This window comes from Panicum hallii, chromosome 7 (genome assembly GCF_002211085.1).
Source record: "Panicum hallii strain FIL2 chromosome 7, PHallii_v3.1, whole genome shotgun sequence".
NCBI classification, from domain to species: Eukaryota; Viridiplantae; Streptophyta; class Magnoliopsida; order Poales; family Poaceae; genus Panicum; species Panicum hallii.
The window spans coordinates 44,645,894-44,656,970 of NC_038048.1; the positions used below are offsets into that span (position 1 = coordinate 44,645,894).

General features: G+C 45.9%; 2 protein-coding genes across 2 annotated transcripts; both read right to left on the reverse strand.

The window, feature by feature from the left end:
- Positions 1 to 4,969: 4,969 nt before the first annotated feature.
- On the reverse strand, positions 4,970 to 5,588 carry LOC112901470. Its single transcript, XM_025970396.1, has one exon. It carries the CDS (start codon positions 5,545 to 5,547, stop codon positions 5,164 to 5,166), a length of 384 nt encoding a protein of 127 aa, XP_025826181.1. The 5' UTR covers positions 5,548 to 5,588; the 3' UTR covers positions 4,970 to 5,163.
- Positions 5,589 to 7,028: 1,440 nt separating this feature from the next.
- On the reverse strand, positions 7,029 to 11,077 carry LOC112901060. The gene is made up of 3 exons (XM_025969884.1): positions 10,514 to 11,077; positions 8,985 to 9,110; positions 7,029 to 8,903 (listed from the first exon to the last, which is right to left on the reverse strand). The coding sequence occupies exons 1-3, from the start codon at positions 10,871 to 10,873 to the stop codon at positions 7,329 to 7,331; spliced, it is 2,061 nt and encodes a 686-aa protein (XP_025825669.1). The 5' UTR covers positions 10,874 to 11,077; the 3' UTR covers positions 7,029 to 7,328.

Consider the following 11,077-nt stretch of genomic DNA (forward strand, 5'->3'; position numbering starts at 1 on the left):
TAATTTATAAATTTTTTTAAAAGGTCATAAATGTCAAAACCACTTCTGTTAGCTTTGTTTTCATGTCTATTTTCCTTTTTAATTTCCTGAGAATTTATAGAAATGTTTAACATGTCTTTTAAGATTTAACTTGTTTAAAGTAGCTGAAAATTGTGGATTGCATAAGTAATTCTAATAAAATGATTTTTCTGCAAATCCAACTCCTATGAGTTCCTTATGATGTCCTCTGTATGAAAAAAATTAAACCTTGATTTATGCTTGCTACATGCATTGTTTTAAGCAATCCTCGTCTCGGTCTTTATGTTTACGAGCGTAGTCAGCGAGCTCTTTATCTAGCGTTGGTGTGTTTAGTGTGATGTTCATTTTTCATTTGATCATATCATTTTCATATCATCAACATTATGCTAATGCATATATTCCATTCATGCATTATAGTGACCGAAACGTCGGAGGACGAGCCCGTTGAGCCCGCCGAGATCGTCGAAACCGAGCCGGGAGTTGAATTTGTTGTCGAACCGGAAGAAAACCAAGTCAAGCAGCTAAGCATGATTCCCTGACCCACTTAACTTGGATTTAGTTATCTCACTCGGGTATATGTGTTTATGCTAAATATTATCTATTGCATCGTCGATCCTATTTTTATACATTGACCTCTCTTGCTTTTATATATCCATATCTTGACACTTATAGTTAGTAACTAATCAATTGAATAAATGCTTAGCCATGCTTAGAGTCGATCCGTAACTTGAAAGAAAATGTTGGAATAGGATCACTTTGCACGCTACACAACCTTTACCTTGCTCACGCTTGTCCAGGTTTGGGATGTTGAAAGTTTGTATTGGTCTAGTTGGAAAAGTGGTTTCGTGGTTTGGGTGGAATGTAGGGCCTCGAGAAAGGAGTCTCGTAGGCATAGTACACTCGAATCGGTTAAGGACCGTCCGTGGATGACCTCGGTTTTGAGCATGTTATCGTACTACCACATATACAATCATGGTATGAATGAGCCGATTAACTTCTAAGTTTTAATCTTTGATGCACGGTCCTAGATGCATGGCCATAGGGCTTTGTAAAGAGACTTAGGGGTGTCCCCGGTGGATCCAGGTAACTCTCCGCGCAAGTTAGGCGTGATGTTCAACGGTTGAGACTCGTCGGGAAAGGTTGATGCGAGTACCCCTTACTCAACGTGATCGGTTGGGTGAGTTACATGGTCCTTGTGTCGTGTGGGTAAAGAAGTACACTCTTGCAAGGTTAAGTAATCAATTCGAATTGCCGCGCTCTTGGTTATGAGCAAACTCATTATCCAATGAATTCTTTGTAGAAATATCATTTTTGTTCGAACTTGGTTTATGTCAACTCTTGATACTCTTTGTTTAGTTAACTAAAAGTTGAGGTGGTTTGGGCAAGATAATTAAAATGCTAAGAAGCTAGGTGTTAGATTAAAGAGCTCATGCTTATGCAAATTACTTAACTCTAAAAGCCCTATTTTGTGAGCCTTCATTTGCATAATCCTTAGTTATTAATTAAATTGCGTATGTCTTGCGAGTACCTTTATACTCATGTTGCTTTGTAAACTAAGTTGCAAGTGAGCCGGAAGTTGTGTTTGACCACTTCTACCCCGCCGACCCCGGTGCGGGCGAGGAGTAGATCGATGCGGCCTCGATGGTGTCCTTGAGAAAAACTCCATCACTTTATCATTATTAGTTATCCGCTGCGAAATCGTTCTTTTGGGGATGACATGTTTAACATTTAGCTTAATGACCTATGTCCCTTGCTAATGTTAAGTAGTGAGCTCGAGGCTTGTATTTTGTTGTTGATCCTTGAATTTCATATTGAACCCATCCCTTTGTTGAACTTACAATGTTTAGTTGTAACCCTTATTGTTTAAAACTTGCAGTTTGTGGTCCATCGGCGATATATGTGATTGTAAACGGTATGTGTGTATGCATGATCTTGGGCATACGGTGGAGCACATACCGGAACTACCGGATTTGACATTATTTTTAGCGAATGACGAATTGGTCGTTTACGACTTAGATGTGGGTTAACACGTGGCACGCCCTTAGCGCGAGCACGTGTTAGCTCTCATCTTAGTGTTAATGACCGACGGTTCGCTTAAAATAATATTAAATTGGACGGTTCTTACGATGATGAACGAATTTAAACATGTGGTATCCTTGATTAAGAAAGCAGCTTTATTCAAAAGTAGTATAGCAGATAAAACGGGTATGCATGAGGAGGGACTGCAGTCTGCATTGTAGATCTCATCTTTCCTAGCGCTAACAACGGTGTCCAAGTTGCAGTTAACCAAAAGCAAGAGACGTGTATAAGCTGATTGTCGACTCACCTTCTCGGCTCCAAGAATATACTTTCCCTCCAAAAGAAATCTGTCTGCTTCTCATCTTGCTGTCCTAGCCTCCTTGGCCCAGGAGACTCGCAGCAGTTGAGCTCAATCCATCGCACAATCCGGTCTTGATTGGTTCACCTATTAGCTTCTCTCCGGTTGTCAGTAAATGACGGAAACGGACGCAAGTACGAGTAGTTCTTATTCCTCAGTCCTACTCCCGCGTGTTTAAGGATAAGAAACCTTAAACACGCAGGAGCAGACTGAAAGGCCACCTATTTTTTCTCAGACCCAAGTTATTACCAATCAAACTAACTGATTGAATATGATGGGATGAGCAATACTTGGAAAGAGATAGTGTTATCTATTTGAAAATCGTGAGAATCTTTGTATCAAATAAAGAAAAAGGTGACACTGATTTGGTTTAGGGCTGCCTTCGGTTTATCAGGAACTGTATATGTGACCTCTACGGGTATACCAGAGATTATAGTACTTTTTTAGCTTATCCAATAACATGCTGCAGAGAATTAAACGTGTGGCATCCTTTGTTAAGAAAAACAGCTTCATTCAAAGTGGTAGCAGATAATGGGTGTGCATGGGGAATCAGTGCAATGTGCTGCCTAATGTTATCGGTGGTAATCCATGCCGTAGTTAACCAAAAGCAAGAGACGTGTATGACCTGATTGTCGACTCACCTTCTCTGCTCCTAGAATATCATCTCCCTCAAAGAACTCAGTATATGCTTCTCACGTTATTGTCCTAGCCGGTCCATGAGACTTCCAGCAGTTGGGCTCGATTCAGTACACATCCAGGTCTTGATTGGTCACTGACTAGATTGTCACCAGTTGTCAGTACAATGGCACAAAAGAATGCAAGTATTTCTTATCCTGGCCCAGCTCCTGCATGTACAGCGTAGGGTTAGGTTAAGACAGACACAAGAGGTCTCAAGAGTCAAGTACATCATTTTTCAAAATCATTAGCTTTCTTCCATGATTAAGCAGTGTAACATTAAGTCAGAAAGACCCCTTTCAGAAATGTTTCAGTTGTCTATCATGTTAATCAACCAAACATATTAGCAAAAATGGAGATAAGAGTTTCATGTGCCTGACTGCTTTTGATTTACTGGTAAGCATACTTTAAAAGCATAAACAAACCTTCTGCGTGTCACATCAAGACAAACAACTCCATTGAAATCCAGAAGCCAATGCAAACTGAAAAGCGGCCTATTGTTTCAATCAGATGAACAAGTGGCGGTGGTGAAAGGATGCTAATTGATATTAACCATGAATGGCATAATTCAACATTTTAGTAACAGATGTACATTCACCTCTGTTCAGGGAATGGAAATGTTTTACTGAGGATGAGGATGTGGATGATGGTTGCAGTTGAATAAGATAGAAGTCATCGAGCAAGCATAGATATCGTAATAAAGGAAGAAATGGTAATATGCAAAATTATACCAGAAATGATCATACACTAAACAAGGAAATTAAAATTCTGAGCATGTCACTCGCCTGACAGGTTGCAAGCACTAGAAGAACATCTTGAGGTAAACGAAAAATCACTACAAGTAGCAATAAGCTGTGAAAGAACACTGCTAATTAAGAGAAGTTGAATTGGCGTATCAAGAAACAGAGTGGTTAAATGTAGAAGAGAGATAAGCAATGTTCAACTGAAGGAAACAATTAATTACTACTGTCACTTCTTTGACATTATTTGTGCCGTACAATCAGATAAACATACTAACTTCAGAGTAGAGAAAGAAATGAAAGCACCCTCATCTGATCCAGGAGATCACACAGATGTAACAAGCAATTGAATGTGCCTCTGTTAAGAAGATGGCAGTATGCAGTTGATCGTAATTCAGAAACTGAAAGCAGCTGATCTGAAATGAAATCGCGGTGAAAAAAATGTTAATGATTCAAGCCATGAATGTCATAATTCAACATAACTACTAAGAAATGAGCATTCGCCTCGACTCAGGGAGCAGGCATGTTTACTTTGGATGACAATGGTGGTTGTAGTTGAATAACGTAGAAGTCACGTCTTTGCAAAGATCAAGAGGCAATGTACGGTTATGTTATAATAAACCAAGAATTGGGTAGTATCCAGAATTATGCTGGAAACCATCAAAGACTAGATAACAAAATCGAGATCCTAGGCATGTGTTAATCACCCCTGACAGGTGGCAAGCGCTAGGATAGCATTTTGATTTTTGAAGCATGCAAAAAGTTCACCATGAGCAGCAATAGGCTGTAAGGAACTGCTAATTAAAGAGCTCATATGATCGTAACACAATTAAGTTGAATTGGCATGTGACAATTGAAGCGGTTGAATACAAAAGAGAAGTTGAGCAAGTTGACTAAAGGCAAATCCGACTAACCATTAATGCCACTTCTTTGACATCATTTCTGTAGTACAGTTACGTAAATATGCTACATTCAGAGTATAGAAAGAAAGGCAAAGCACCTGCATCTGACCAACGAGACAACGAACTCACATTCACATGTAACAAACAATTGAATGAGCCTAGTCCTACATTCATATGCCTATGAAAGAACCATGAGCCAAATTATTCCAGTTCACAACTCATCCAACATACCGTAATGGAACTGGACATATCCAACAGGTTTATTTCCCCAATTTCTTGTAATTATGTATTTCATATCAGACTCACTCTTCTTTATCTTTGTTTTCACAGCAAGATCAGTACAAACAAAACGAGGAAGATTTTATAGCTCACTAAGCTAAGGAAGCAAGCAAGGAATAGATCCACAAATCTACAAGCTACTACGACTAATACAACAGTACTGCGAGGCACTCTAGTGCGCGGCGACCACCATGTCAGACGAGCTCAGGAACTCGATAGCCGCCTCGACGGGCAGATCGGGGCTCGGGGGCGGCGGGGAGAAGAGCACCGCGTACTTGGCTGCCGCAAGCTTCTTCCGCTGGGGGCACCGCGGCGCGAGGATCCTCGAGACGGGCACGAAGTACGGCACGGCCGCGCCGCCATCGCCGTCGCCAGCCGCAGGAGGAGGAGGCGGTGACGCGGGGGACGCCGTCGCCGGCGACGAGGGCGGGGCCAGGCGGGAGGCGCGGCTCCCGCGGCGGAGCCTGACGTCGCGGAGGCGGGCGAGGGCGCCGGGGCGGAGGAACCGGTGGTGGTCGCCGCTGGCGGCGGCGGGCGGGGAGCGGGTGGCTGCCATGTGGGTCCCGGGTGTCGGCGAGGAGAGGATAGCCAGATGGATGGGTGAGATGGGTGTGCTGCGGTGGAGGCGGAGAGGGCGGGGGTATTTGAAGGGAGCTAGGGCTGAGCGGGGGGCGCGAGCTTTGGGAGGGAAATGTTTCGGCCGAAATGCTACGGTTACCGCGTCTTCCCAGTTGTTGCCTTCTCGCCCCAATGTCAGTGGGGCCAGATTGAGTAGGCCCCACATGGCGGTGGGATTGTTTGCTCACTGTTTTGCAGGGAAGTTGGTGGGGGAACGGGTGCTCGCGGTTTGAAACGGGAGCGGCGGCTGGCGCGTGGCGCGTGATGAGACCGGCGCGTCGTCGCGCGCGAGGTCGGCGTTCAGATCAGCGATCGGCAGGGCCGCATCGGTTGTATGGGCCGGGTAACCGGAGAAGTTGGGTCAGACAGAAGTCTCGTTTGTTTCGGAGACGAATTCTTTGCGAGCTTAAAATGGTTTTCAAATTCAGCCAGCTTTGTTTCCTTTTTCTTTTTGCAGCTGTTTTTACTAAACGTGCGTTTGGCAAGCTCATGGAACTGATTCTCTACTGAATCCAGCAGGAGATTTGCCAAACAATTTTTCAGAGAGAAGCGATTCTCTGCTAACTATGTAGAGTGATTCTCTAAAATGAACTAATAGGCTGAGAGTTGAAAAAAATAATATCTTCTAATTCTATGAAGTGGTTCTCTATCCTGATTTTAAGAGTTCTGATTCTGCGAAGTGATTCTCCGTACTAAAGAATTAAAAAAGAGAATCACATTAAGCGACAGAATCATTTTTCTCTCAGTTGGAGCTCTACCAAACATGCCCAAATCATTGTACTTGTACAAATACAAAAGTCACTGATCTGTTCGTTATGATGTTAATCACGACCTACTTCGATGGCAAATGGCAAGGCATACTTAATGTATATTATCATGCGAATGAGGAGTAAGCTAGCAGATGAACATGCCTAGCAATACTCAAAGTGCCAATGTGCCATGGATAAATTATCAGACAAATACAAAGTCCAAGACTCCAAGCCCAGTTGCACGGACCGGCGGCCTTATTGCTGCTTAACCACAAAGTCCATCTAGGGGCCGCGCCACTCCAGCAGTGAGCAGTTCAAACTCATCGTGCGCCGCTCTTCCAGTATTCCATATTTGTCCGTTCACTCTTTCATAAGTGGGCGATCACCTGACTTGATAGGAAAAAGGCCAGGGAAACTTCATAACAAGGCATGGCCTCAAAGGCTAAAACAGCTTTCCATCATTTCTCCGTCGTATAGGAAAGAGAGATGGAATCACTAATCCCAAATTAAATTATACTAGTTCACTACGTCGCTTTAGTTTTGCCCTATGTGAAACTTGTCTAACTTTAATCAACAAGTCTGACTTAGCATAAAGTTAAAGTGAACTGTGTTTTGAAACCAAGTAGAAATAGAGTAAAAACACTGTAAAACAGCTTAGAGAATGTACATATCCGGGGGTGTAATTTGTCTGAACATTGCTGCTTGTATATGTCTGTATTATACATCATGATGGATCTCACCATAGCCTATAAAATGGAACCATTACCTCAAAGCTAAAGTAAGATACAGAAGCAGCAAGGCTCCAAAACCGGCCCACAAAGGCCGGCCTTGTCCCCTTTTTCTAGTCCTTGTTGTACATGCATTACAGGTTACTCTAAAACACGGAAAAGGAAGCATCTAAGTACTCTTGACATTATTCCTTGGATTAAATTCTAGGTTTACAATGTTCCACCTTCTGGTTCTGTCAACTCTAGATCTTCTGCTTGAGCACCTGCCGGAGCTGGACCTTCTGGCTCTCCATCCGTGCCTCCATGAGCTTTGCCTTCAAGCTGTGCTTCTGGGACGTCCGCGGGTACTCTATACAGCCCTTGAAGCCACGGTTGAATTGAATGTTCATCGAGTCGGGGGAGCTCCATTGCCCAACGCTCGGTGGACTGAGTCCTATTTCCTGAATGCCACTTTCAACGGTGGAGTAAGTCCCGACTGACAGCCGTACATTTGATGATCTCGCATTTACCGTTTCGACAGCATCTTTCTTGCATATCTCACTGTTCTTTGGGCGGGATGACTTCCAGAGCTTTGATATGGCTGATTCTTTCTTCTTGGGTTGGTTCATGTTTGTCGGGTATGCACCAGTCAAATCATCCTTCAGCTTCTCATTCCCCCTGTACTCAAAATCATTTCCACTTTTCCAAGAAATGCTTCCATCACAGATCTTGTTGTTGACTGATGATTCGCTTCCATCAGGGGAACCACTTGAACCCTGCATATCTTCATGGCTTATTGTCTCCCAGCTGCTGCCATCTTCAGTGTCGCTTTCATCTTGCGGACTTTTATTTGAGTACACCTTGGCTTTCCTTTCAAGGAATATATCTGTCATTGGGCTAGCCTCTTGAATTTCTGATTCACATTTGGCAGAGTTGTTCTTGTAGCATGGCTCAATCTCCTTGATGACAGGCTCCTCACTTGGACGCAACTCTTCAAAAATGGAAAATATGTCTTCTGAAGCTGCTGGTGGCTCATATCTGAATTCAGCATCTTGGGATCTGACTGACTTGATTGCCTGTATTATGTTCTCTGCTTCTTCTACTACCGTGATGTCTCCATTAGCACAGCTGCATGAGGCAATAAAAGCCTCAACATCCTGTTGCAGTTTGCTCAGCTGTGCATATTTGGCATCAAGAGTAAGTTTTGCATCAACAAGCTTCATCTGCACCCGTTCTTCACGCCACACCTCAGCCATCTGCAGCATCTTCCGCTCCTCATCTACCTCCTCTCGCAGCTTTAGGGAGTCCTGTTTCAAGGCCTCAATCTCAGCTTTGTCTTCCTCCACCTCTCTTGCCAGCTCGTTGCACACCTCCTCAGTGAGCTCACGCGCCTTTATTTCTGTTTCATACTCTTGTAACAGCTGCTTCGCTGACATCTTGGCCTCCTTCAACTCATTGACGAGCTTCAAGTTTATCATCTCCAGCCGCCTCCGGTTTTTCTTCTCGTGGTCAAGGTCTGCCTTCATGTCTTCAAGTATAGCACGGACCTTCTCATGCTCTCTATTCCTCCAAGCTGCTTTCTCCTCTGCGAGTTTCTTGAACAAGTGATCAAGCTTCTTCTTAGCTGACCGCCGCTCAGTTTCCAGCTCACTTACCCTATCACGTGCTTGCTGGAGCTCCATCTGGAGGTTAGCAACATAAGTTGTGTCTTGCTGCTCATCAAGAAGATTTAGCTGGCTGGCTATCAGATAGGCATCATGTGATTCCATTCCTTTTATGTCCTCAGGCTCCCATTTTGTTGCTTTCTCCATGGTAGTGGAAGTAGCATGAAGTTGTACCTGCAAAGTTTTGCTGTGTCAATGACCTTACACCCGATACACGCAAATGTAGTTAATATTTTGGTAGGTTCTTTCCCTCACCTTGTGGAGCTCTCCACTCTTCCGCTCCAAAACAGAAATGGGGCTTGAAACCTCATTCTTCAGACTCTGGTGATGGCCCAAAGTGTTCTGTTTGAGAAGCTGGACTTGTAGATGCCTTGGGATATGCTATCATACAGGCACATGAGACAAATAAGAGACGCAAGCACACAAAGAATTCATCACATCTTATATAAAAAATATATAATATTTGCACAGTAAGATATACACTCGGTTGTTCCATGATCAAGCAGATCTGAGCAGCGCCAGATCTGTATGTGTTCATGTTACTGTTATGTACCCTAACTTGAAAGGGACACAAAAGGTCTTGCATCAATCATGCACATTTTTTAGAAAATGTGAATTTTCAGTAGACATTATGAAAGAACAAAGAGAATCTAAAGGGTCCCAAACAATCATAGCATGGAGACCTCTCCCAATCCGAATCACATACAGAGAACCCACACCTATGGCGTCGGTAACATCGTCACATTTGTTAGCTAGCATTTTCATCCCAACCTAAGGTTCAGAATTGAAGCCCCTTAGTTGGAGCTAGCTAGGATAGTCTCCAGTAGCACAAGACAAGCAACTAAACAGGACCACGTGCTGCTGAACCCGGCGTTTGTTGCTGCACGGCACAAGAGTTGAGAGCCGTTTTGGCCCCTTTCAGAAGCTCACAAACCCTTCCAATCCTTTCACGATCCGATCCAAACTCCAAGCTCCGGTCTTTCCACGCACATCAGTCCGGTAAAAACGAAGCTGCGCCCTTGTACTGACTACTGATGGCCAACCATAAACAGCGACGCACGGGCAGCGCATTTGTGGTTGCACGGGCAGGGGGCATGGAGACTCGGAGAGGATCCGATGCCTGGGCCTCCAGCGCAGGAATCACGATGCCTGGGCCTCCAGCGCAGGAATCACATGAGGGGATCCCAGGTCCCAGCACAGGGGAAGCTCGGCGCCTTCTGGATGGGTAAATTTATGGTAAGGCGATCACGGCTGCCGTACTGTGGCGCTGCACGGCCACCTTCATAAATGGCCATGCTTCAGTGTAACGCATCCAACGTCCAGGCCAGTACTAAATGCGTCGACATGGCAATCGGCAGTGCTACTGCTCAGGCTTCAATGAGGAGACTCGGCTCGTACTAGATTTGACTTGAGCTAATCGAGTTTAGGCGGATTAACCTGCTCAGCTAGTAAACAGGTAAAGGGTAATGATGAAGTTAACCCAAAAACAGTGCAAGAGATCTGTGTCCTAGTCTCCTAGAGCACAGCTTTGACTACAAATATCTGTATTTGAGGCTAAAAAATCTTATGAAGTTGGAAAAGGGGAAAATATCATTGGATAGCACATTTCATTCTCCGAACACCGAAAGTATCTAGCTTCAAGAGGTAAGGTAAAACGATGCCATCGTCCACTAGTAGGCCTAAAAAAGAGCACGAGCTCGGCGCCTCCGGTTTGCTCCATCCCAAGTCGGCAACAGCAAGACGGAACGAACCGAACTGGAAAGCAGATGCGGAAGCGCGCCTACCTCGACACCGACGCGGACCCTCCTCTCGGCGGCTCCGGTCGCGGCCCCGGGCACCGCCTCGGGCGGGCGCAGCCGCCACACCCCGGCCGCGAGCCTCCGCACAGACACCTCCCTCGCCTGCTTCTCCCGCGCGCTAGCCCCCGCTTCCTCGCCGCCACCCAGCTTCCTCCCCTCACCGCCGCCGCCCACGTCCCATTTCAGCAGCGGCGTCGAGGGCCCGCTCCGCCGCCCGCCGCCTGGCGCGCTCGCCGACGCCTTCACCGGCCGCCGTCGAAGGCGCCGCGGCGTCCGGAGCGACGGCGCTGCGGCCGGTGCGGGAGCGGCCGCGGCGGCGGTGGCGGAGCGGTTCCTGGAGCTCATCTGCGGCGGTTATGGCTCGGGGCGGCCCGCGCCAGCGGCAGCATCGGAGGGGAGCAGACCAACAGGCAGGCAGGCAGAGAGCGAGCGAGGGAGGGAGGCGCACGGCGCACGCGGAGGCGGAGCAGCGTGGAAGCGCAGCAGGGTGGACCGGAGAGAGACGTTGGAGGTGGTGGGGGTGTGCGGGTGGGACGTTGGGAAATGGGA

What these genes read in the sequence shown, in the direction of transcription:
- LOC112901470 (XM_025970396.1), bottom strand. Translation starts at nt 5,547, where the DNA reads ATGGCAGCCACCCGCTCCCCGCCCGCCGCCGCCAGCGGCGACCACCAC.
- LOC112901060 (XM_025969884.1), bottom strand. Translation starts at nt 10,873, where the DNA reads ATGAGCTCCAGGAACCGCTCCGCCACCGCCGCCGCGGCCGCTCCCGCA. An exon ending in GGGTCCGCGTCGGTGTCGAG is followed by an intron (nt 9,111 to 10,513) that starts GTAGGCGCGCTT and finishes CCTGTATGATAG; the next exon opens with CATATCCCAAGGCATCTACA. An exon ending in AGAGTGGAGAGCTCCACAAG is followed by an intron (nt 8,904 to 8,984) that starts GTGAGGGAAAGA and finishes AAAACTTTGCAG; the next exon opens with GTACAACTTCATGCTACTTC.